Below are 23032 nucleotides of genomic sequence, written 5' to 3'. Positions count from 1 at the left end.
TTATCTGGTCTTTAAAAATGTAGCAAAGCAACTCTATCCACTATTTCCAAGATAGCATGTAGAATCCAGGACAGAGGGCTGTATCATTGTATCTTTAAAACATCACACAGATGCCCTTAGTATGGTAGTGTTTGGGGAGTCAGTTGTCTAAGCAAAGATAGGAAGACTTCCTATTTGAAAATTAGCTTGTTGAAAACAAAATGAAGACATGTCAGCATGAGATCTTAAAAATCCATTCCATCAAGAAACTTTAAAATTAAAAAAAAAAAAAAAATCCGCTTGTGCCTGATAGGATATACTATAATATGTGCTCAAAAATGAAGAACATACTTTAGAATCCACAATGGTGGCTGCTTGCAGTTAATTAAAAAAATTAAACATTACCTTCCTCACTTGCTCTAGTCACATTTCAGGTACTCAAGATTTACATGTGACTAGTGATTACTAGTGAGTACTGGAATGGGGTGCCATTGCCTTCTCCAAGTGATTACTGTTGGATATTCCCATCATTATAGAAAATTCCACTGGACAACATTCTCTTAGAATATTCAATATTCTTCCTAAAATACTTTCTCAGAACTGTCCTCAAGGTAAATGTTCCCCTTTAACTTTTTCCCCTGGAGACTAACATTAGTGAAGTTGAGGGTAGGAGAAATAGACTGATGTGAACTTTCCTCTAGAGCTACATATTATGCGATGGTTCCTCCTCCTGCCCAGTGGGTGGGTGTCTAAGTCAGCACTGTGCCCAGTACTGGTGGCTCAAACATTATTTAGACACATACCCTGCCCTCAGCAGCTTACATCATCAAGGTAGCTCTTGGTTAAAAGTAAAATAAAATCCTTGTGTAGAGGATGCTACTTTAAAAAACTGGTAATCAACAACAGCATTTAAGAAATACTGGATACATGAAAATATTTTAATACTTTATTTTCCTTAAAACAAACAATCAAAAACTATCCTTTTTTGAAAACCCATTTATCTTATTCTCTCCATTTCTTTTGCCTGAATCATCCATATATTTTTACTCTTTTCAAAATGCTAATTCAGCTCTTTCCTTTAGGATTTATTCTTTTTAAAACCTTTGATTGTGTTTTCTTGTAAATTTCCATACAAAAGAATGACTATACTTTCATGCTGCAAAATCAATTAAGGTAACAAAAATCAGAAATCTTAATCACCACTGCATGTTCCCATCCATCAAAAATTATCTGAAGTTGTATATGGTATAGGATATAAATATCAATATTATATATAAATATTTACTATATACTTATTACATGTATAACATTTATTTATTTATTTATTTATTTTTGACGCTGAGCAGCTTCTGGGAGAACGAGAAGGCTCAGCTTCGAAGAGACAGTTCAAGTGGATTTGAAATGCTCCATGTATAACATTTAAAGTGACTATTCTCAATGTTGAAATCTAGAGGTTTGCAGGAATTTTTCTTTTTTGGTTTATTTTCCTCTCCACAGGACACATGTTCCTAAAATAAGTGGAATAGTTAAAAGTTTTTGCAAACAGGTAGAATAGATTTCAACCCTGGTGCTGCTTCTTAGTTGGGGTAACTTTTTATAAGTTACTTAACTTACTTGAACTTCAGTTCCCTCATCTATAAAGTAGGGTTAAAACTACCTACCTTGCTTTCACTTAAAATTTTAATATATAAATGCATTCATCAGTGCCTCGTGAATGCTAGACTCTCAACAATGATTAGATTCCCTTTACCTTGCTGTAAAGACATTTTAAAATTCTTGGCTGGCTGTGATTCACCATGTCTTATACAAAACCTTTGGTATGACAATATTTTTCTATGGAATGAATATAATAGTGACAATTATGTCCAGATACAATAGCTGACATGTATCAAGGGCTGAGTAAGTAACAAGGGCTGTATTTGAAAAGTGATTCACATAATGATTATTTTTTCTTAACAGCAGCCCTGTGAATTGAGGAAGGTAATCTCCACTTTGCAGAAGCAACAGAGGCTCATGGGATCCAAGAGCTTGTCCACAGTCGTCCCTCAGACACCCTCGAGTCTGTGTCGCTCCTTCACGCACACTTTACAACCAGGAGAGCCTATGTTAGATGCTTTCTAAAAGCCAGTGAATTAAATGTGAAGGTAGTGAATTTTATAGTATGTGAATTAGATCTCCAGTAAAAACGCTATGTAGAGCAGTTGCTGGATGTGTAGGGACTAGCAAGTTAGTATAAAGGTTAGCTTTCTTTATGGTGAGCTTGCTCTACCTCTCTCTCTTTCAACATTTTAAAAAGAAAACACTATACCAAGTACCCACTCTCAAAACAAGTCTATTCACAATGTCTGCTAAGAAAAACTACTATGATTCTAAGGGTTAGACAGCCCGAAGAAGGTGTATATGAGAAGGTGACATGCTTGCTTTAGGCCTGTCTTACCAGATCAAGGAAAAAGACACTGGAAGCAACAAAGACTCCAATCATTAGCCTGAACCTCATTTTTAAAAAACTGATTAGAATCCAGGAGAAATAAAAAATCTATACGAAAAATCTGGGAGAAGACTGAGATAAAAGAAAAGGGATGGAAATAATAATTTCCCAAACAAAAAGTAAACACTACCATATGATCCAGCAATCCCACTCCTGGAGAAAACAATAATTTGAAAAGATACATGTACTCCAGTGTTCACTGCAGCACTATTTATCATAGCCAAGACATGGAAGCAACCCAAATGTCCATCGACAGAGGAATGGATAAAGAAGATGTTATACATATATATATATAATGGAATATTACTAAGCCATAAAAGGAATGAAATAATGCTGTTTCCAGTCACATGAATGGATCTAGAGATTGTCATACTGAGTGAGGTCAGAGAGAGAAAGACAAATATCATATTATATCACTTACATATATAGTCTAAAATGGTACAAATGAATTTATCTGCAAAACAGAAATAGAGTCACAAATGTAGAAAACAAACTTAGGGTTTCCAGGGAGTAAAGAAGGGAAGGAAAATTGGGAGACTGGGATGGACATATATACACCACTACCACCTGACCTGCCTCTTGAGAAATCTGTATGCAGGTGAGGAAGCAACAGTTAGAACTGGACATGGAACAACAGACTGGTTCCAAATAGGAAAAGGAGTACGTCAAGGCTGTATATTGTCACCCTGCTTATTTAACTTATATGCAGAGGACATCATGAGAAACGCTGGGCTGGAAGAAACACAAGCCGGAATCAAGATTGCTGGGAGAAATATCAATAACCTCAGATATGCAGATGACACCACCCTTATGGCAGAAAGTGAAGAGGAACTCAAAAGCCTCTTGATGAAAGTGAAAGTGCAGAGTGAAAAAGTTGGCTTAAAGCTCAACATTCAGAAAACGAAGATCATGGCATCCGGTCCCATCACTTCATGGGAAATAGATGGGGAAACAGTGGAAACAGTGTCAGACTTTATTTTTCTGGGCTCCAAAATCACTACAGATGGTGACTGCAGCCATGAAATTAAAAGACGCTTACTCCTTGGAAGGAAAGTTATGACCAACCTAGATAGCATATTCTAAAGCAGAGACATTACTTTGCCAACAAAGGTTCGTCTAGTAAAGGCTATGGTTTTTCCTGTAGTCATGTATGGATGTGAGAGTTGGACTGTGAAGAAGGCTGAGCGCCGAAGAATTGATGCTTTTGAACTGTGGTGTTGGAGAAGACTCTTGAGAGTCCCTTGGACTGCAAAGAGATCCAACCAGTCCATTCTGAAGGAGATCAGCTCTGGGATTTCTTTGGAAGGAATGATGCTGAAGCTGAAAGTCCAGTACTTTGGCCACCTCATGTGAAGAGTTGACTCATTGGAAAAGACTCTGATGCTGGGAGGGATTGGGGGCAGGAGGAGAAGGGGACGACAGAGGATGAGATGGCGGGATGGCATCACCGACTCAATGGACATGAGTCTGAGTGAACTCCGGGAGTTGGTGATGGACAGGGAGGCCTCGCGTGCTGCGATTCATGGGGTCGCGAAGAGTCGGACACGACTGAGCGACTGATCTGATCTGATCTGATATATAAAATAGATAACTAATAAGAACCTACTGTATAGCACAGGGAACTCTACTCGATACTCTGTAATAACCTATACGGGGAAAGAATTGTAAAGAGTCAGCACATGTGTATGTGTAACTGATTCGCTTTGCTGTACACCTGAAACTAACACAACATTGTAAATCAAATATACTCCAATAACAGGTTTTTAAAAAGTGAATGTATTTTCTTAAAAATGCTCTACATGTTTTGCATACCTTCCATTATTATTTTACCCCCTCCTTACACATTTTTGACTTAGAAAACCTTCTTAAGCTTTGGAAAGATTGACATAGTTGATTTAAGACTGAGAGAATTATCAGAAATGTGTACATTAGTATTGGGATAGGGTTAGTTTTTTAGATGAAATTGAACTTCATGCCTTATACGTAGAAAACAACAAATGCTGAGGAACCCGATTCCCACTTTAAAATACAAATGTATGAAATTCGAGCACTGTTTCCTTTAGTGCTAGTCATTCATTTGATTCCTGCCTACAGACATTTATAGAAACATGTAGTCACTGTAATTACCTTCATCCATGCCATTAAGTAATTCAGTTAAATCTTCATTTTTACTGTCAAACTGATGCTCCTTCCACGTTTCACCATTTTCACTGCGAAGAACAATGAGCTCTCTCTCCTTGCCTCTCATAGACCCAAAGTGAGGGATTTCCACTATGACAGGGCTGGAAAAAAAGCCACATTATTTTGGTATCAAAGGAAATGTGTTTATGGTTTCATACTTTTTAAACTGTTTCACTGACAATATTCATTTGAAAGTCAGAGGTGCCACTAAGGTTGGGAATGATTTCAAAGCTGCAGAATCATTTGCTAATTAAATAATATATTAGAAGCCTGAAAACATGCCATCATTCATTCATTCACAAACAATTCTTGGGGGCCTATCATATGTTAGGCATTTGATTTAAAAGAGGGAAAATATTCGGCACACATTAGAAATCGAGGAATTGAAAGTTATTAAAATAGACCATAAGAAAGAAAGTTGGTCCGTTTTTAAGAACACAATAGGTATATTATACAAAACACTCATGATTTAAAAGGACACAGTCATTTCTTTAAAGAAAATTTGCAAATTTGAAAGATTGCTGATTTTTTTCCCCTTAGTAAGAATACAATCAATGTAACAATCCACTCCCTCCAACGGTCAGTTTTCATAACGTTTATGGCCTGTATAGTCAAGAGAGTTTCTTTAGTTTTTAAGTTACGAAATGGGCAGCTTAATTTCCTCACTCTTGTAGGACTGCATAGGAATTAAACTTTCTGAAAAAGCACTATTGGTTTGAAATTGTCATATAACAATCTGTTAATCTTTGACAGTGTCCTTTTGCAAAAGAATGTAAAAAAATGGCTGCAAATTGAAGCTAGCCAATCAAGCACAGGAATAGTTCTGTTAAATTTGAAAGTAGGATAAATGCTAAAAAAGATGAATGGAAGTAAGCAGACCACAATCACACACAGTTTATGTAGTTGGATTGTGCAGCTTTATTTTATGACATTTAAGTAGACAGTATCATTATTCTCCTACAGAGGTTGTATGTAACCTCACCTCTTAGCCTATGTGATTATGTACAAGTGGGAAAAGAAGGTACAGGCTTAACTAGGTAACAGCATAAAAAGTGATAGTAGTTGTAATGACCAAATGACATAAAATGTATTAATATTTGAGTTATTACAAAAGCATTCACTTAAAATAGGATGATAGGTATGAAATTTTTACTTTTGGCAAAATACTTATCATTAACTAAAATTAAGGGTTTGAAAGATTTTTTATAATGCATTTATTTTTTGATGGGTAAAAGCAGAATCAGCTATTCCTAACAGTGTTAGTAATTTCAAGAGTTATTAAGATGTTTACCATATTTTTAACCACACCTGGATCAGACATTACTTTTTTCTTTTTTTTTTTTGAGAACTAGATACAATCTTTGCAGGTTGATGTATCAGATACTGTCCCTGTAAATATTTAAGGGATGTGGCTTTGTGTATGACATTCAACAATACTGGAGAGAAGAAATGAACAAGGGTCTGGGACCAAGGTGAAAGCCAAGCATAAGTTTTCATAACAGGTTTCTTCATGCAGACTGCCAAGGCCAACACACCAGTCAGACAGACAAGCAGACAGACGAATACCAACACAATTCAGCTTAAACAGAAGAAAACAAAACAATTTAATAACTTTAGTAAATATTCTACCTGCTGCCTATTTGGCTTTCTTTAAATATCTTCTATTCCCAACATTTTTTTCAAAATCAGTTTACTTATTGATGATTTTCCTTCTCAAAGTCCATAAAGTTTACTTAGTATGCATAAGTACTTTAAAAAAATGTAACTCCACACACATATATATATATATATATATATACACACATATATATATATACACACATATATATATCATTTATAGCAAATGTTGATTCAGAGTCTGCAAATACCTTCTCTTACACTGGGTTAAAATTAGATCTTCAGTCTATCTTAAAAACGACCATAATCAGTTGAAATATTTCAAATGAAAGTAAATTTTACAAAAGCACAAAGTTATGAAAGCAGAATGCTTGCAGTGAATTCCACATGCTTGAAAAGCACAAGAGAGGTCGCAGCGGGTGCTACATTAAGTCAAGCCACTATGAATTTTTTTTTTCTTTCAGTGACACACATCAACTGAAAGCATTAAAAACTGAAAATAAAATTAAGACAAGAATAAGACCATGGGTGTGATAGAAAAAAATTGAAAATGGAAAAGAATTGTAGACATTCTGTATCTTGTCTATAAAGATCCTACCCAATAAATTTTGTTCCTTGAGGCCCAAGCTGCAGGATTCGGCTAACCAAGCTCTCACCCTCATTTACAGGGGGAGGATTGGTGGGAAGATGCAGTTTACTGAATAACATCCATGCAGCAGGAAGAGAAACAAGAAGGGGAAACTGTGAACAAACTGTCAGTCATGACAGAGCCTGCCTGGTTCGCACCCAAGTGCCACCTCAGAAAATAAATTCATTTTTTTCTCTTAAAGGACCAGATCACAATGGATTGTTTCCCCCAAAAATTATCATTAAGCAGACATGTACCCAAAATAGCCATTTATTCAATATGTCACGTGTCAGAGTGGTGCCTTGACTTCCACGGGGGCTGCTGGGGTTCCGTGCACTCACTGAGCAGAGAACATGCTTCTCAGTTAGTAAAAGCTTTGACCAGCAAACTGAGTTAAGGGAGTGCCAGCCTTCCAGCTTTTCACAGAATTACATAGCTTTGTGACCTTTGATTCTACACCAATGCTATAATCGATCAAAATGGTCCAACTCAATAGATTTAGTAGTTAACTCAATAGATTTAATTTAATTGACAAGGGTAAAGAAAATCAAAGATGCAGTATAAGGGCCAAGATGAAAATTGACAAAATGACTTACCCTAAAAATTGTGCCCCTGCAGGACCCATTTCTACCAGTCTACTGGCTAATCCCTCTCCTTCCACCATGGGGGGTGGGTTGGCCAGTTTATGTCTCTTTACCAAACGGCAGGTGATGCGGGTGGGGGCCGTACACTTGCGTGGAGGAATGATAATCCTCATCCCGTGGTGACGGCTTCCCCTCATGGAGCCCCCTCGAGCATCCACCATAAAGCTAACCAGAAACCTGCAGAGGAAGATCAGAGGCCGAGTCAGGGAGAGATGCAAACCATCTCCACAGTCAGTTCTGAAGTTAAATGTTAAAGTGACAGACAAGGTAGCTAGCATTCCCTCTCTTTAAGAATACACTGGAAGTAAATACCTCAAACATGCATTTGACTTGTGAACTGAGCAAAAGTGTAAAACACGACAATTTATTTTTGGTGGCAAATGGCCTCTGAACAGAAGTCAATCACTCTGTCGATGCTCAAACTAAAGGAATAGTGAATGTTTCAAAGCTGGAATAAAAGCTGGCTATTAAAGGACTGTCTTGCATTTAAAAACAAAGTCCCCTAAACAAAACCACTGTATGTGGTTGCTGTGGGTGGTTTAAATTATATTTAAGGGTCATTGTAACTATACATGGTTTTAGCCATTTGCTGACTATGGAATCTCTTCCCCCAGCAGTTAAGATGAAACTCCACAGTACATCTTAAACGTGAACAACTCAGAAAATAAATGTATATTTAATCATACCGACACTCTAATTTTTACTATTTCCACAAAGCAGAAACGAATAAAAGCAGAAAGTGACTAAGTTTTACTAGGGCAATTTTGATGGAAAGGGATTTAATCTTTTCAGTATCAATTTGGCTTTAAAAACTGTTTAAAATAACCTACATTTGAGTATCTGTACAGAAATGCAAAAATTGACGAACTGACATTTTAGAAAACATCTCTATATAATTCTGTCATTGGCTGCTACATTAAAGCTAGGGAAGAAAAACTATTTATCTGCTTGTGCTTGTAGCTATGAAGATGTAAAGATGTAAACTGTCATATTTGGGTAGTATCTTTTAAAACTTTTTATGGCATATAGTTGAATTATAATGTGTTAATGTCTGCTGTACAGCAAAGTGATTCAGTTACGCATATATATATTATTTTTCATATTCTTTTCCATTATGATTCATCACAGGTTACTGAATATAGTCCCCTGTGTTAGACAGTAGCAACTTGTTGTTTATCCACCCAATGCATAATAGTTTGTATCTGCTAATCTCAAACTTTTTTGGGTAATATCTTGATTCCTATCATATGTTCATGAAAAAAAGACCTCTGTGACTCCTCCCACCTTTGTCACCGGGTTGTAAAGCGCTCTAGTAAACATAAACCAGTGAGCCCAACATATGAAGAGTGCAAGTCAGACAGGCGAACAGAAACACATATTTTTACATTTTGGTTCTCACATATGAAAATATGCTTATTCATGGAAGAGCACCAAATGTTGATATTTAGAAAACTGTCTGAATATCTACAGTATCTGGTGTGTGTATGTGGGTGTGGGGGTGGACAATCCCATCCATCAAAATCTGCTACTGTATACTCTTCTGTAAAACAGTTCTAACATCCCCGCAAATAGATTTCAGACCCTGCCTGGAGGTCTTAGCTGGAGACTCCTTCCAAAAGAGTGATGCTTCTTGACCTTGAAAGAGTAAATCAGCCCACCATCCCCATGGAGAGAGGCAGGTGCATGGGGATCACCTTTTAGCCCAGCAGATTTTCAGAACCAACTGTGGTCATCAGTGAAGTCATCAACTTCATACCTTTTTGCTCTTTTTGGATTTAGCCATTTTCCTCTGGATTAATGAATGGTTTTTATGTTTTGATATTATTGTATCTACTTTGAGAGACTAGAATCACAGGGATATTCAAAGTATGAGGGCAAGAGACAGACCCCTTCAAAAACAGAACAAAACAAAAAACAAAACTCCCTCCTATTAAAAAACAAAGATCCTTGTTCACTTGTACAAGTGTCCAGATGAACTGTCTCCAGTGCTGAATGTTCCAGGGCTCCCTTGCAGCTACTCTGGGAGCCTTCATTTCCTTAGACATGTACAAGCTTAACAGCCACTTTTACCTGGTACTGAAGACAATGTGGCAATATTATAAGGAAGTCCAAGACAAAAATCTGATCTTTCCCAGCTTTTAGTAGTTAAAAAGGAACTTGTGGTTGGGATTAACAGTAACAGAATGAATGAGAAATGACTCAAGATAAACTCTGGGTTTGAAAATGCAGTTGTATTGGTACAAATAAACACTGGAGTATTTACACTGAGAGGACCTTGCTCACTCTGGCAACAAACAGCTGGTTCTCACTCACACACATAATATTCCGATCAGGTTGGTCTTGTTCACTGCTCTACCTGTAGAGCTGAGCATGATTCTCACACATAATAAGCACACAGTAAATGTTTATTGAATAAACCAATAAACAAAACTATTTTGTTAAGTGTGCTTAGAAATTGCCTAGGTCAGATTTGGTTACTAACATTGAAAAAAAATACGGAAAAATATATACATATATAAATACATGAAATATATATTATGGGCTTCCCTCGTGGTTCAGACGGTAAAGAATCCACCTGCAATGCAGGAGACCTAAGTTTGATCCCTGGGTTGGGAAGATCCCATGGAGGAAGGCATGGCAACCCACACCAGTATTTTTGTCTGGAGAATTCCTGTGGCAGAGGAGACTGGCGGGCTACAGTCTATGGGGTCTCAAAGAGTCAGACACAACTGAGTGATAAATTTCATTTATTTATACATATATAAATAAATGAAATATATATTATAGGTATATAATATATATACATATATACACTGAAGGTAGTGTAAGAAGGTTACCAGTGTCAATATAAAAATACCCCAGCTACAGAGAATATCAGAACCAAATGGAAAAACCATGGCTTAGAAGATTTTAATGACAAATTGGAAGAATCTCTTTCTCTATATTCTGCATGGCACCCAGCACATAGCTAGGGCTCATTACTGATTATTTATTGTTCTAAGGTTTTCAGCTTTATACAGCCAAAAGACTGAGGAAATATGGGGTAAATGTTAAGCAGAATATTGAGTCCTATTATTCAATAACATCATGAAATACAGAAATTTGTTTTTTAAACTCCCTGGTGGCACAGTGGGTAAGTCATCTGCCTGCAATGCAGGAGATCTGGGTTCCATCCCTGGTTGGGAAGATGCCCTGGAGAAGGAAATGGCAACCCTCTCCAGTCCTCTTGCCTGGAAAATTCCATAGACGGAGGACCCTGCTAGGTTACACAGTCCATGGGATCGCAAACAGTCTCACAGGACTGAGCAACTTCACTTCTTACATGTTGGATACAAAATAAAATTTCATGCACTATAACTTACAAAAACAAATGAAAAGGTAATACTGAATCATATTCATTGTATCTTATTCATATGTAAACTAAAGCAGGAATTCTACAAATGATTTTAAAACTAACACATGAATGTTTCTAGTTTTAGGAACAGCAGGATGACAGATGCTGATACACTTACAGACATTGACACAATCTGTGGGGAAAATTCACATAAATTAAAAATACAAAAAGGGATGATTCACATAAAAGACACAGTTATCACCTTGAATCATACTGAGGAAGTGGAGAAGAATAGCTGCAAAATAATTTAGAAAGCAAATGGGAAAATTAATGTAAGATAATTAGAAGCAAGCAACAGAAAATGTCAATGATAAGCAAAGGAAAAATAAAAACCATCAGAAAACAAAACCAAGGCATTTGGCATTTGTGGGACAATTTGGAAAAAGATTTGCCTCAAATGGCTATGTATAAGCTACTCCATAGACCTAGCATTAGTGAACTAGTTCCAAGTGTATACCAGTGTATATTCTCCTTTTCAAATAAGCCCAACTAGCTGCTATTACTTTCCTTCCCTGAAGAAGTCTGTTGTCTTCAATGAATTCAAGGGGAAGGAGAGATAAGTTGCATATTCAAATACTATACTGTGTCCAATGTAGAGGAACGCTCATTTCTGATTTTATTATCCCATGATGCCTCAGCTTCTCAATTTACTAAATAAAACCCTTGGACTTTTCTTTCCTATGTAGAGTACAAAGTGCTGGTTCTAGATTCTGGTAACATGGTGGCAATTCACTAAACTTGGTTCAAAAAACTCAATATGTTTGCCCACTGAATGAATGTATTCTGGGTGTTTTATATTTTCCTTCTCAACTCTGACTTTTTTTTTTTTTTTTGCTTTTGCAATTTTAGACTCATATACATCTACTATAAATCATGTAAATATTTTAAGCAGTTTAAAAATTAATATTACTATAATTAAGAATTTTTCTAATTAAAGAAATGCAATATCGATGACTCAAAGACCACCATGTAGCTTATAAAGCACTTGCATGTAAATTATTTCTGTTTAAATGACATTGTGGTGACTTGTGTTTTACAGCTGTGATGTTACAAGCTGTAATTGTGTAAGAATTCTTTAAATAATTTGTAGCATTACTCTGAGCTTAGGACTTTTCCTCTGTAAAATGGGAATAATGATAAAACTTATCTCGGTGTCATTTTAAGGTTCAAATAAACATTAAATAATACATGTGAAAAGATTTAGCATGATGCCAGATATATGACAAGCACTAGCTATGTTAGCCATCACACTTTATTGTAATTCAAAGCAGCAAAAAATACTTCATAAGATATATAAAGGCATTTCACATATGTTAATCATAGTTAATTTATTTAATTCAAAATGAGTCTGTACTTGTCCTGAATTACAATTAATTTATGGCCTAAACATCAATTTCAGAGGTAAAAATACTTTGAAATTTTCAAATTATTTCATTCCCATTTGTATACATATCGATTATCCCAAGTTTTAATTACCTATTAGGCAAAGAACCCAATATCTAAAAATACAGCAATTATCAATTTAGCAGTTGAAGCAGGTCACCTCTTAGCTGCCTGCTGACTAACAGGGCAGCAAAGAGGAGCCTCTTTGATGTGGTTTCTATAATAGCTCTTCTGGTGTACACACACTGGTACATTTACTGTTTCTTTTCTTTTAAAAATTCATTTATTTAAAAAACTTTAATACAACTTCATTATAATTATATTTCAGAAAAATAATATACTCAGAAAAAACATTTGAATAAAGTAAAATGAAAAGAAATGACTATACTAAAATTTTTTTATTGAAATACAAAATTAAGGGCCTAAAAGTAGTGCCAGAATAGCCAGGCAGTTTTTATGCACCAGCGCTTTGTTAATTTCCTTTCTAACACTGTGCTTTTGTCAATAAAAACAGATATGCAGACTTGTCTAGAAAAGAATTTACTAATGATTTACAAATATATGCCACGTATACTCATTAATGAAGTCCTTTAGAAGATCAATATTTAATACATGTGAAACTTGCCAATATGAATTTATAACTGCAAATAATAAATGCAATGTTAATGTAACAGGAGAAGTGAGTTTCTGGTTACTTACCCGGAATGAACAGGACTTGAGACAAGATTGACATTGTCCAAGGTATCTGCAGCCCAGCTGTAATGTCTAAGAGAATCTGAGTCAAATTCTCTTGTGAATGTTAGATGCTGAAAAATAAACAATGTATTATGTCAGCAACTCATCCAAGACAGTGGTTTCTCTGCACCTATAAAATATACCTGTATGTCTCCATCAGTCCAGATAGTTCAATATTCAAAATAAGCATTTTCTTATAGTTGTCTCTTTTATCCTCAGGTGACCAGTTCCAGGACACCCCTCACCCACCTGTGCCTGTGGATACTAAAATACGGGGATGCTCAAGTCCCTTATATAAAATAACCAGTGTCATCAGCCCTTTGCATCCACGGGCCTGACTGTATATTCCTCTATAGGTCTACATTGCAGTTTCAAAAATTAAAAAATAAAGTTCATTGATATGCTGTATTATTTCAGTCTTTTAAGAAACCACTTGAGTAATTGGCATGGCACAAGGAAGATCACAGAAGTCATTCTAACCATGATTTTAAGTACTTCAAAAATCTCTTAAGTTAATCCTACAACTGTAAATTTCTCTTCTGAATCAAAAAAAAAAAAAAAAAAAAAGGTCAATCTTGATGACTTCTATTTCCAAGTGGGATAGAGAAGCCTACAGTAGCCTAGCGCTGTACACAAGATAAGTATGGAAATCATCTATCTCTGCAGGCAGCAGGTAAGCATGGAAATCATCTATCTCTGCAGGCAGCAGAGAACAACTGAGGTGCAAAACTGGAGGACCTGTACTTGGAGAGGAGGTGACCTGCAAAAAGATAAGCTGACTTTTTGTTTCCATTTTTAACTTGGGGGCATTTGTCAATTACCAGTGCAGATGGAATCTGGGCTTTGTGCCTACAGGGGCTGCCTGCAGGGGAACACAAAAACCAAAAGAGTTTTGGTGGAGATCTGGGTGGCCTCAAGCACGCTACAGATTTCTGTTCAGAACATCTGCTAAATTCTGGGGCTGTGCAGAACAGGAAGCTGAAAAAGCGACCTGAAAATTTCTGAAAGGCACAGTAGAGCTGTTGGGCAGTTTCATGAGAAAAAGATTCAGAGTTTGAGACTTAGAAAGGGAGGGGCCTCAAAGATCATACCAGAATTTCAAATAAGGACCCTGAAGGGCCAGAGACAGTACAGAGATTGCCTGAGGGCTTATCAGGGCTTCAAACCAGCCTCATTTTAGCAAAATCTTGATTGGATTAGAAGACTCAACCACCCCTCTATTTGCACAGCAGAGGGATAGTGACTCCTCTTTGAAAGAATATATCATCACTGGGTGTGTCATGTCTACAAACTTGTTTTTAATACATCATGTCCAGCATGCAATGAAAAACTGCCAAGGATGGCCAGAGCACATGAACAAAAACAGAAAAAGATACCCAGATACTATAAACAGATCCCAAGGTCGTCCTGTATTTTGAAGGAAGCTTATAAGAACTTTCACTACAGTGATCCTAATAACTATGATTAGTATGTTTAAGAAAATAGAAAAGATAGAGAATAATAAAGTTGGGTAATTCAACAGAGCACTGGAATATGTGTAAGAAAGAATCAAATGGGTCTTTGTCCGGTTCTCAGTATAATGTGAGTTCTTGAGTAGACACAACAGAAAACAAGGTTAGTAAACTGGAAGTGTAAGTGGAAAAACATACAAAATGAAGGGCAGATTTAAAAAATTTTATGTTATATTGGACTGTGGTTGATTTACAATGCTGTGTTAGTTTCAGGGGTATAGTTCAGTGATTTAGTTTTATATATGTACATATTCTTTTTCAAATTCTTTTCCCATTTAGATTATTATAGAATATTGAACAGAGTTCTCTGTGCTATAAAAAGTAGGCCCTTGTTGGTTATTTGTTTTGAATGTAGTAGTATGTGTATGTCAAGGGTAGATAGTTTAAAAGAATGAAAAATACAGAAAATGGTATGAGGCGTAGAACACAGTGAAAAGTTTTAACATATGTGTAACTGGACTCTTGGAAGAAGAGGAAAACAAAGTAGAGGCTAAGTCTGAAGACAGAATTGCTAAGAATGTTCTAAATCTGATGAAAGATAGTATTTCACAGACCACAAACGATATCAATCTCATTTTTCATCCTGGTAAAGATCTGCTTTCTATTGAAACCCCAGTAAAACGGAAGTTGAGTGTTAACTCACACATACACACACACGCACACAAAGAGCATAAGAGAACACATCAGCAGAAAAACAAGGATTGGTTGAAAGTCTCTATAAAAGTGATGTGATCCTCACAATCCCCTCACTGATTTATCTGTCGCCAAATAACTAACTTCCCTCCATCATCCTTGGCAGAAAGTTAGAGGTATAGAGACCAGAGGAAGAAGATTATGGAGAAGATTTCTCCATAATGAAAATGGAGATTAATTGAAAGCTTATATACCAAATGTTCAGACCCAAACTTCTACCTTTACTGGTCTCCCAGATAGACAGTTAGGGATGGAGCCTGGAGGCTGAAAATGGAGGCTTCTCTGAAATTTTCCAGTGAAATGTTCCAGGTTCATTTCTTTAGTGGAAGTCACAGATGACAAGTCCTCTACCATGCAGAGTACCCTGTGAGCTTAATACTCAGTCATCAAAAGGTACCCCAAGTCACTGTCTCTGGAGAGAAGAGGCTGAAGGTGTATATGGAGGTTCTTCTTTTAATCCAGATGAGTATGTGTGATAACAGGACATGACTTTTGATTGGTGTGTATATTTGATAAGAAAACAAATTTTCTAAATTACTGTGAATTATAAACATTAAAGAATAGCCCTGAAATCAAACTGAACAATAATTTAAATCAAACTGAACAATAATTTGTAGAGCACTTATGTGCAGTCACTATCCTATCCAGATCTTAGGGGAATGCAGAAATGAATGAGGAGCAGCTTTCTCTGCATTGAGCAAGAGAGGACACATCTGCTGGGTGGGTGTGTGATCAGTGATATTCATAAAAGCTTATAGAACCAGGTTCCTAATCCCCAAAGAGCAATACATCACTTCAGAAAGTGCCCACATTCTTTATGGTTTAACCAAAGATTAGATGTTGGCTTTAGTCTGGCCTCATTTACCAATTTTACTGACTTTTAGAGACCCCAAAGAACTGCCCTCCATGCCTAGTTGCTTCAATCGTGTCCTGACTCTCTGCGACCCTATGGACTATAGCCCACCAGACTTCTCTGTTCATGGGATTCTCCAGGCAAGTATACTAGAGTGGGTTGCCATGCCCTCTTCCAGGGGAGCTTCCTGACCCAGGGATTGAACCCCTGTCCCTGAAGTCTTCTGCATTGGCAGGCAGGTTCTTTACCAGTACTGCCAACTGGGAAGCCCAACTCACCTCCAGAGCAGGGCAAAATGTTTAATGTGAAGTAGTGGTGTTGCTTACTAAATTTTTTAGCAAACTAAAACTCCTACATTTGGGGCCTTAAGGTTATTTTCCAAAGGACCCATTTTTTTCAAGCTCTAATAAATAAATAATATCACTCCTCTTTGGTAATTACAGTAAATTATTTACCCTTGGTCCTCTTAGACACATGCACTGGTGACATTAATTATTGAAACGATCAATTACATCACACAAAAAGGTAACACTGCCGTGATGCAATATTTATGCAGGCAGGAGTGTGCCAGCACACGGGGACCCCTCTGACTTCCTCCTAGGTCCCTCACTCTCCCCACCCCTAGGAACTCTGTCATAACACAAATGAACCAGTGTACAATGAACAAACACAAAGACGTGTTCAAAACAACTGGCCGTATGTCCTCACATTTGTTCCCGTTTTTTTTTTCCATAGAGTTTTGCAGAGGTTTATGGGTAGGCCTAACAATTATAATAAGTGAAATACAGACAAACAAAAGGCTCTTCTCACAATGCATCCACTGAAATACAAAACAAGGCATGCCATCTGAACCTAGGGTTTTTATAGATATGAGGTGGTAGCTTCATTTCCAAGTTACGTGTCTCTGAATACTTCTTTCTACAGACTGGGCTTCTCTGGCGGCTCAGACAGTAAAGAATCTGCCTGCAGTGCAGGAGACTTGGGTTTGATCCCTGGGTCAGGAAGATCTCCTGGAAAAGGGAATGGCTACGTTCACTTAAAACGGAAATGTGCCGCTTGAACTGCTTACTTATTTTAATCAACGATATGAATTTCAAAATGTTCTGACACATCACTGTGCATGGTACCACAGTACCAGGAAAAACTCTTGCACCTGGTTACTTACAGCAGACATTTAAAACAATAAATCAGATACTACATAAACGATGGTTGAAAAAGGTGAGCTAGAGGGACTTCCCTGATGGTCCAATGGTTAATTCTCCACGTTTCCAATGCAGGGCGCATAGATTCAATCTCTGGTTGGGGGAACTAAGATGCCACATGCCATGAGGCATAGCCAAAAAATTAAAAAGTAAAGACACCGTGCTTATTTAAAAAAAAAAAAAAAAAAGATGAACTAGAGACGGCTCTCAAACTTCCCACAGCAAGTAGGGGTGTTCCCAGGGCTTAATGGAAAAGCCGGGCTTTAGAGCTGAGTCACAGACTTGGATTTGAAAATCATCTCTGCCATTTGTGAAGAGAGCACTTTTCCCACTCGTAAGCTTTCCAGTTTGGAAAGGCTGCTCAGCTGTGTCACTGAAGGCCTCACTCTGTCCCTTTATATTCACTGTAGCCCTGGAAATGTGGTTTATTTATCTTCATGGAAGATTTGGGAAAGGCAGCTGGAAGGCTCTGCTCAGATGCAGTTTTCACTCTTGCGGGCCCGAGCTTGGTCACAGAGGAGAGCCACCTGCTTTGTTCCCCTACGCAGAACTCCATGAGGGGCTACCTGTCCCGGGTCACTGATGCTGGCCACTGGGTAGGGGGTCTGCCCAGGGGTGCAGTTACCAAGGCCCACTTGGGTCAGACACAACCCTCAAGCTGGCCTCCACCAGGAATGAAGGAGATACTTTGCCTTTGACTTTTCTTTTTCTTTACTTATTGAAAGCCCCCTTGGAGATGCCCCAACACTACTTGCTGGCCTTAAGATCCTTAGAATGTTTCTTAACTTTTCTCGGTCTGAGTTCCCTTATTTTCAAATTGACGACTGATTGATATGAAGATTAAATGAAAATGAACACCTGAGATCAGGCACCAAGGCCAGTGTTGGCACGGTATAGTCGTTTCTACTTTTCAAAGACTTTCAAAGTATGGATGTGTAGTTGCTTCTATTTTTCCTTTCTTTTCTGAAAGTCGCTTCTACTTTTCAAAGGACTTTTATTTATATGAGCCCATTTGTTAAAATCTGATAATGTGTGGAGAAAACACAGCAAAAACAATTTCCAGCTAGGACTGGCCCTTTACAATTATAGACACAGGATGCCTATATTAAATCAACAGACCCCATTCAGTTAGAAGAATGTATTTTCTAAATGCCTTCTGCTAAGTCACTTCAGTCGTGTCCGACTCTGTGCGACCCCATAGATGGGAGCCCACCAGGCTCCCCCGTCCCTGGGATTCTCCAGGCAAGAACACTGGAGTGGGTGGCCATTTCCTTCTCCAATGCATGAAAGTGAAAAGTCAAAGTGAAGTCGCTCAGTCGTGTCCAACCCTCAGCGACCCCATGGACTGCAGCCTTCCAGGCTCCTCTATCCATGGGATTTTCCAGGCAAGAGTACTGGAGTGGGGTGCCATTGCCTTCTCCGATCTAAATGCCTTAGTCTTATTTAAATTTCTATGTTAAGAGCAACTCTACCAACTCAATGTTAAGGACTGTCCTAGGCCTTTAAAGTCATGTGTTGTTTGAATCCTCAGGACCGAGTAGCCTCAGGAGGTAATATCACACCATTTTACAGATGAGGAAACTGAAGTTCAGAGAGGGATTTCAAGAAATTGATAATACAAAGTATACACTCAGTACCTAAAACACTATGTTAAGGAAAAGTTCACACTGACTTAAGACCTTTTACTCCCCAAGTCTAAAATGATTATGATTAAGCACATCATTTTTCATCTTGGAAGTGATGTCAAGGATACTATTAAAACCAAAATGCACATTATTCAATAGAGTCTAAAGCCTGACTAATGATGATATCACTGTCTCCAAGAGCTTCATATTTTCCCAAAATAGTTTCTCACCGGCCGTATTCATCAGAGCAAAGAGGAGAGCAAGTACACAGTGGCCTCACCAATGAGGATGCCCCCAAATGCCCAGGACTGGAAATAAATGTGCAGGCATGGAAGAAAAGAGTCAGGAGAAAAGAAAGTATTTGCAAGGAAGAGAAAGAGAAATCCAATTAACTCCAATATCGGCTAATTCTCCAGGGTGCAGGCAGTCAGACCGTCACCCTCAGTGTCAGATGACACCAGTTAAGGTCCGTTGGCTTGGCTGCCCCCGGCAGGAGGTCATCCTGTTGATGAACTGGTGGTCTGGATACTGCTAACGTGAACGGCACCAGGTAAAGCTCACAGCAACAGGTCACAGGCAAAACTCAGTGCGTCTAATCGGAAAACCTGTAAACGTGATCTAGTTGAGAAACCGCTGGATGATGTAAGCAGCCTGGGCGCCCGGGAGAGCACAAGCTTGTCAAAAGTCATTACCCAGCACTTAGTGCCTTTAGTAGTTACCCCAGGATAACTTCAGCCTACAGCCACACGTCAAACAGGGCCAGGGCAGGGGGATCCGCGTGGGTGTCAGATTCCCTAGACAGAGGATAGATGATTGGGTTTCAGGTGGGCTGCCTCACTTCATAGCCCATGAATGGCAAGTCAGAAACCCTCACTGAGCCTCCATTTCTGCATCAGAGTAGTGGTGGATAATGTTAACTGTCCCAACTCCCTGTGAGAATGCAATGACCCAAGGAGTGTGAAAATGGTGTGAAAATTCTAAATTGCTAGGTAAACAAAAACACAGATATTAATCATCCTGATACTCCCAGATCTTTTATAGTTGAATCTATTTCTTAAATTTATATAGCATTGCAGCCCCTTGTGTAGCTTTTTAGGCTGGCGTATGTTTTGATTCGACTATAGGGAGTAGCCTGCTGGATTAACAAACATTAAGTGGCATTTTGGTCACGACAAATTCTGGTCTACACATCGACTCCTCCAGGGGACTGTGCTTCACTCAGGCTGCCGTACTCCGCTTCTGACAGTGGCACTGTGGCCTCGGGGCGGCAGCAGAGGGGCTCAGGCAGTCATCACATCTGTTTTACTCTCAGCCGGACCACCAACCACCACGTAATGTGACAATGGGCGCGTAAAACGCTCCTTTCAGCCCCGGGCTCTTTGTCTGTGACGCGGTAATGAGAATACCTGGTCCATGAGGTGGCTGAATACATGGAATTAGGAGACGCATTTAATAAAAGGAATGGTGGGTGCTGCCCTGATTATTGTAATTGTGACCTACGGCAGATACTGAGTGAAATGGAAAACTGAAGTACACAGTAGGTCTTTTTGGACATCTACCACAACTACTTGGAAATACCTTTTAAAGAAATGGATAGAGAAGATTGTGGCACAGTGGGATATTGCTTAGCCATACAAAGGAATGAAATTGTGCCATTCACAGAGATGTGCATGGACCTAGAGACTGTCACACGGACTGAAGTACATCAGAAAGAGAAAACAAATACTGTATAGTAATGCATATGTTTGGAATCTAGAAAAACGGTGCAGATGATCTTACTTGCAAAGTAGAAACAGACACACAGATGTAGAAAACAAAAGAATGGATACCAAGGGGGAAAGGGGATGAACCGGGAGACGGGGACTGACAAATACACGTTACTGTGCATAAAATGGGGAACTAGTGAGAATTCTACACGTTACTGTGCATAAAATGGGGAACTAGTGAGAACCTGGTGTACAGCACAGGGGACTCTACTTAACGCTCCGTGGTGACTTAAATGAGAAAGGAAATCCACAAAAGAGGGGATATGTGTATTTTTTAAAAAAGAAAGAAATGGATTCCATCTTAAAACAAGTCTAATTCATAGTAACAGAGGCTAGAGTGGTGGTTACCGAAGGCTGGGGTGGGGGCCGGTTGAGGAAAAGAGGAGATATTGATCAAAGGGAACAAACTTTCAGTTATAAGATGAATAAATTCTGGAAACCTGAAGCACAGCACAATGATTGCAATGAATAAAAACATGTCAAACACTTGAAATTTGCTAAGAAAGTAGATCTCCAGTGTTCTCACCACACAGCAAAAAATGGTAATTATGGCAGGTGATGGATGTGTTAATTAGCTTGACCATGGACATCATTTCACAATGCAGATATATTTCAAAACATCATGTACACCTTATAAATGGATTCCATAAAAGAAAAGCTGATTCAAGCAGAAAAATAAAAATTAAGAGCTTACTAAACCGGGTCTTTTCTAAAGTATTTCTTTTCTAGAAATCTTATTACCCATAAGACTTATTTGAGACTAGAATACAAACCAAAATGAAGGTGCATTCTAAGGATTTCCAAATCAGATTGATTTTAAGAAAATTTAGCAACCACTTGAACAAGAGAAGGTGAAGTCAAGGTCAGCATAGAAGCTGAGAATATTAATACATCAACATCCGGCTCAAGACGTCTAAATGAACTGTACTACCTTAAGTTACAACACCAAACTCTCTGCCTTAAAAAAAAAAAAAAATCTGTAATCTTGCTGACCAATCTGTGAGAGGTGTTGAGTGGACCACCTGAGTAATGCTGGCAAAGCACTTTGAAGAGGAAAAAGCAGCACATTAAATGCTGCTAGTTGAAAGTGCTTATCTTTCAAGGACTATCTCTAACAAATTTTTAATCTCAGGCTGGTGACCTTCTGCCACCAGGTACATTTGTGAGAGCCCTTTAGAAATTAGCTTAAAGGCAAGAAACAGGAAAGTTAATCTGCCGAGGGAAGAGGGAGTGGGCAGGCAGGGGTAGAATGGGGTTGGCAAGACAGTGGGAAACATTATTAGCAAAACCAGCCTTTTGGGTTGGGCATTTTTCTCCCTATTACTGAGATCATGGAAAGGGTGTAGGTCTTAAACAAATAAATAAATGTGAATTTCTCCCAAAGAACTCTCCAATTCACACATTCCTTGCTAATATATCAAGTTGTACACAACACAGTATATAGAGAAGGATACATGAGACCATCCTCAGCCTCACAGAAGACCAAGTCCAGCTCAAAGGATCTGGAATCCTAGTGGGGGAGATAAATGAGAAGAGTTAGGGCGTGTCCACAGTGTGACAACTGCCTCCAGGTACGGGGAGGCTACTGGGAAGCCTCCAGCACTGACTCCAGAATGATGTTCACAGGGACCCAAAAGCCAGTGTAACTGTTTGCATATTGGTATAGTTACACCTTCTAAACCGGTCACCCTTGGAAGCCCTGCTATTGAGCCCCCTTAGACACAAAGATTGTGGGCAAATCAGGTCTGAAGAAGGAAGTCTGAAAGATGAGAGCAACCTAATTGGAGACAGACAGGGCCCTGCATCTGCCCCATTTTTCTCTTTTTGTAGATGCACATCTGCAACCTCAGATATGCAGATCATCCCACTCTACTGGCAGAAAGCCAAGAGGAACTAAAGAGCCTCTTGATGAACGTGAAAGAGGAGAGTGGAAAAGCTGGCTTAAAACTCAGCATTCAAAAATATCCAAAAGTCTACAAATAATAAATGCTGGAGAGGGTATGGAGAAAAGGGAACCCTCTTACACTGTTGGTGGGAATGCAAACTAGTACAGCCACTATGGAGAACAGTGTGGAGATTCCTTAAAAAACTGGAAATAGAACTGCCTTATGATCCAGCAATCCAACTGCTGGGCATACACACTGAGGAAACCAGAAGGGAAAGAGACACGTGTACCCCAGTGTTCATCTCAGCACTGTTTATCATAGCCAGGACATGGAAGCAACCTAGATGTCCATCAGCAGATGAATGGATAAGAAAGCTGTGGTACATATACACAATGGAGTATTACTCAGCCATTAAAAAGAATACATTTGAATCAGTTCTAATAGGTG

The 23032-nt window shown here is 38.4% G+C and overlaps 1 protein-coding gene across 1 annotated transcript in view; it reads right to left on the bottom strand.

The window, feature by feature from the left end:
• The window catches only part of ANK3 (ankyrin 3), a 376954-nt gene that overhangs the window by 80439 nt on the left and 273483 nt on the right, over positions 1–23032 (bottom strand). The window contains 3 exon segments of the mRNA XM_070364655.1: positions 4595–4749; positions 7490–7714; positions 13014–13120. Of these exon segments, the coding sequence (XP_070220756.1) occupies positions 4595–4749; positions 7490–7714; positions 13014–13120 (487 nt within the window).

This window comes from Bos mutus, chromosome 28 (assembly GCF_027580195.1).
Source record: "Bos mutus isolate GX-2022 chromosome 28, NWIPB_WYAK_1.1, whole genome shotgun sequence".
Taxonomy (NCBI): Eukaryota; Metazoa; Chordata; class Mammalia; order Artiodactyla; family Bovidae; genus Bos; species Bos mutus.
The sequence above is the reverse complement of the archived record's forward strand: the minus strand, read 5'-3'. Positions and strand labels throughout refer to the sequence as shown.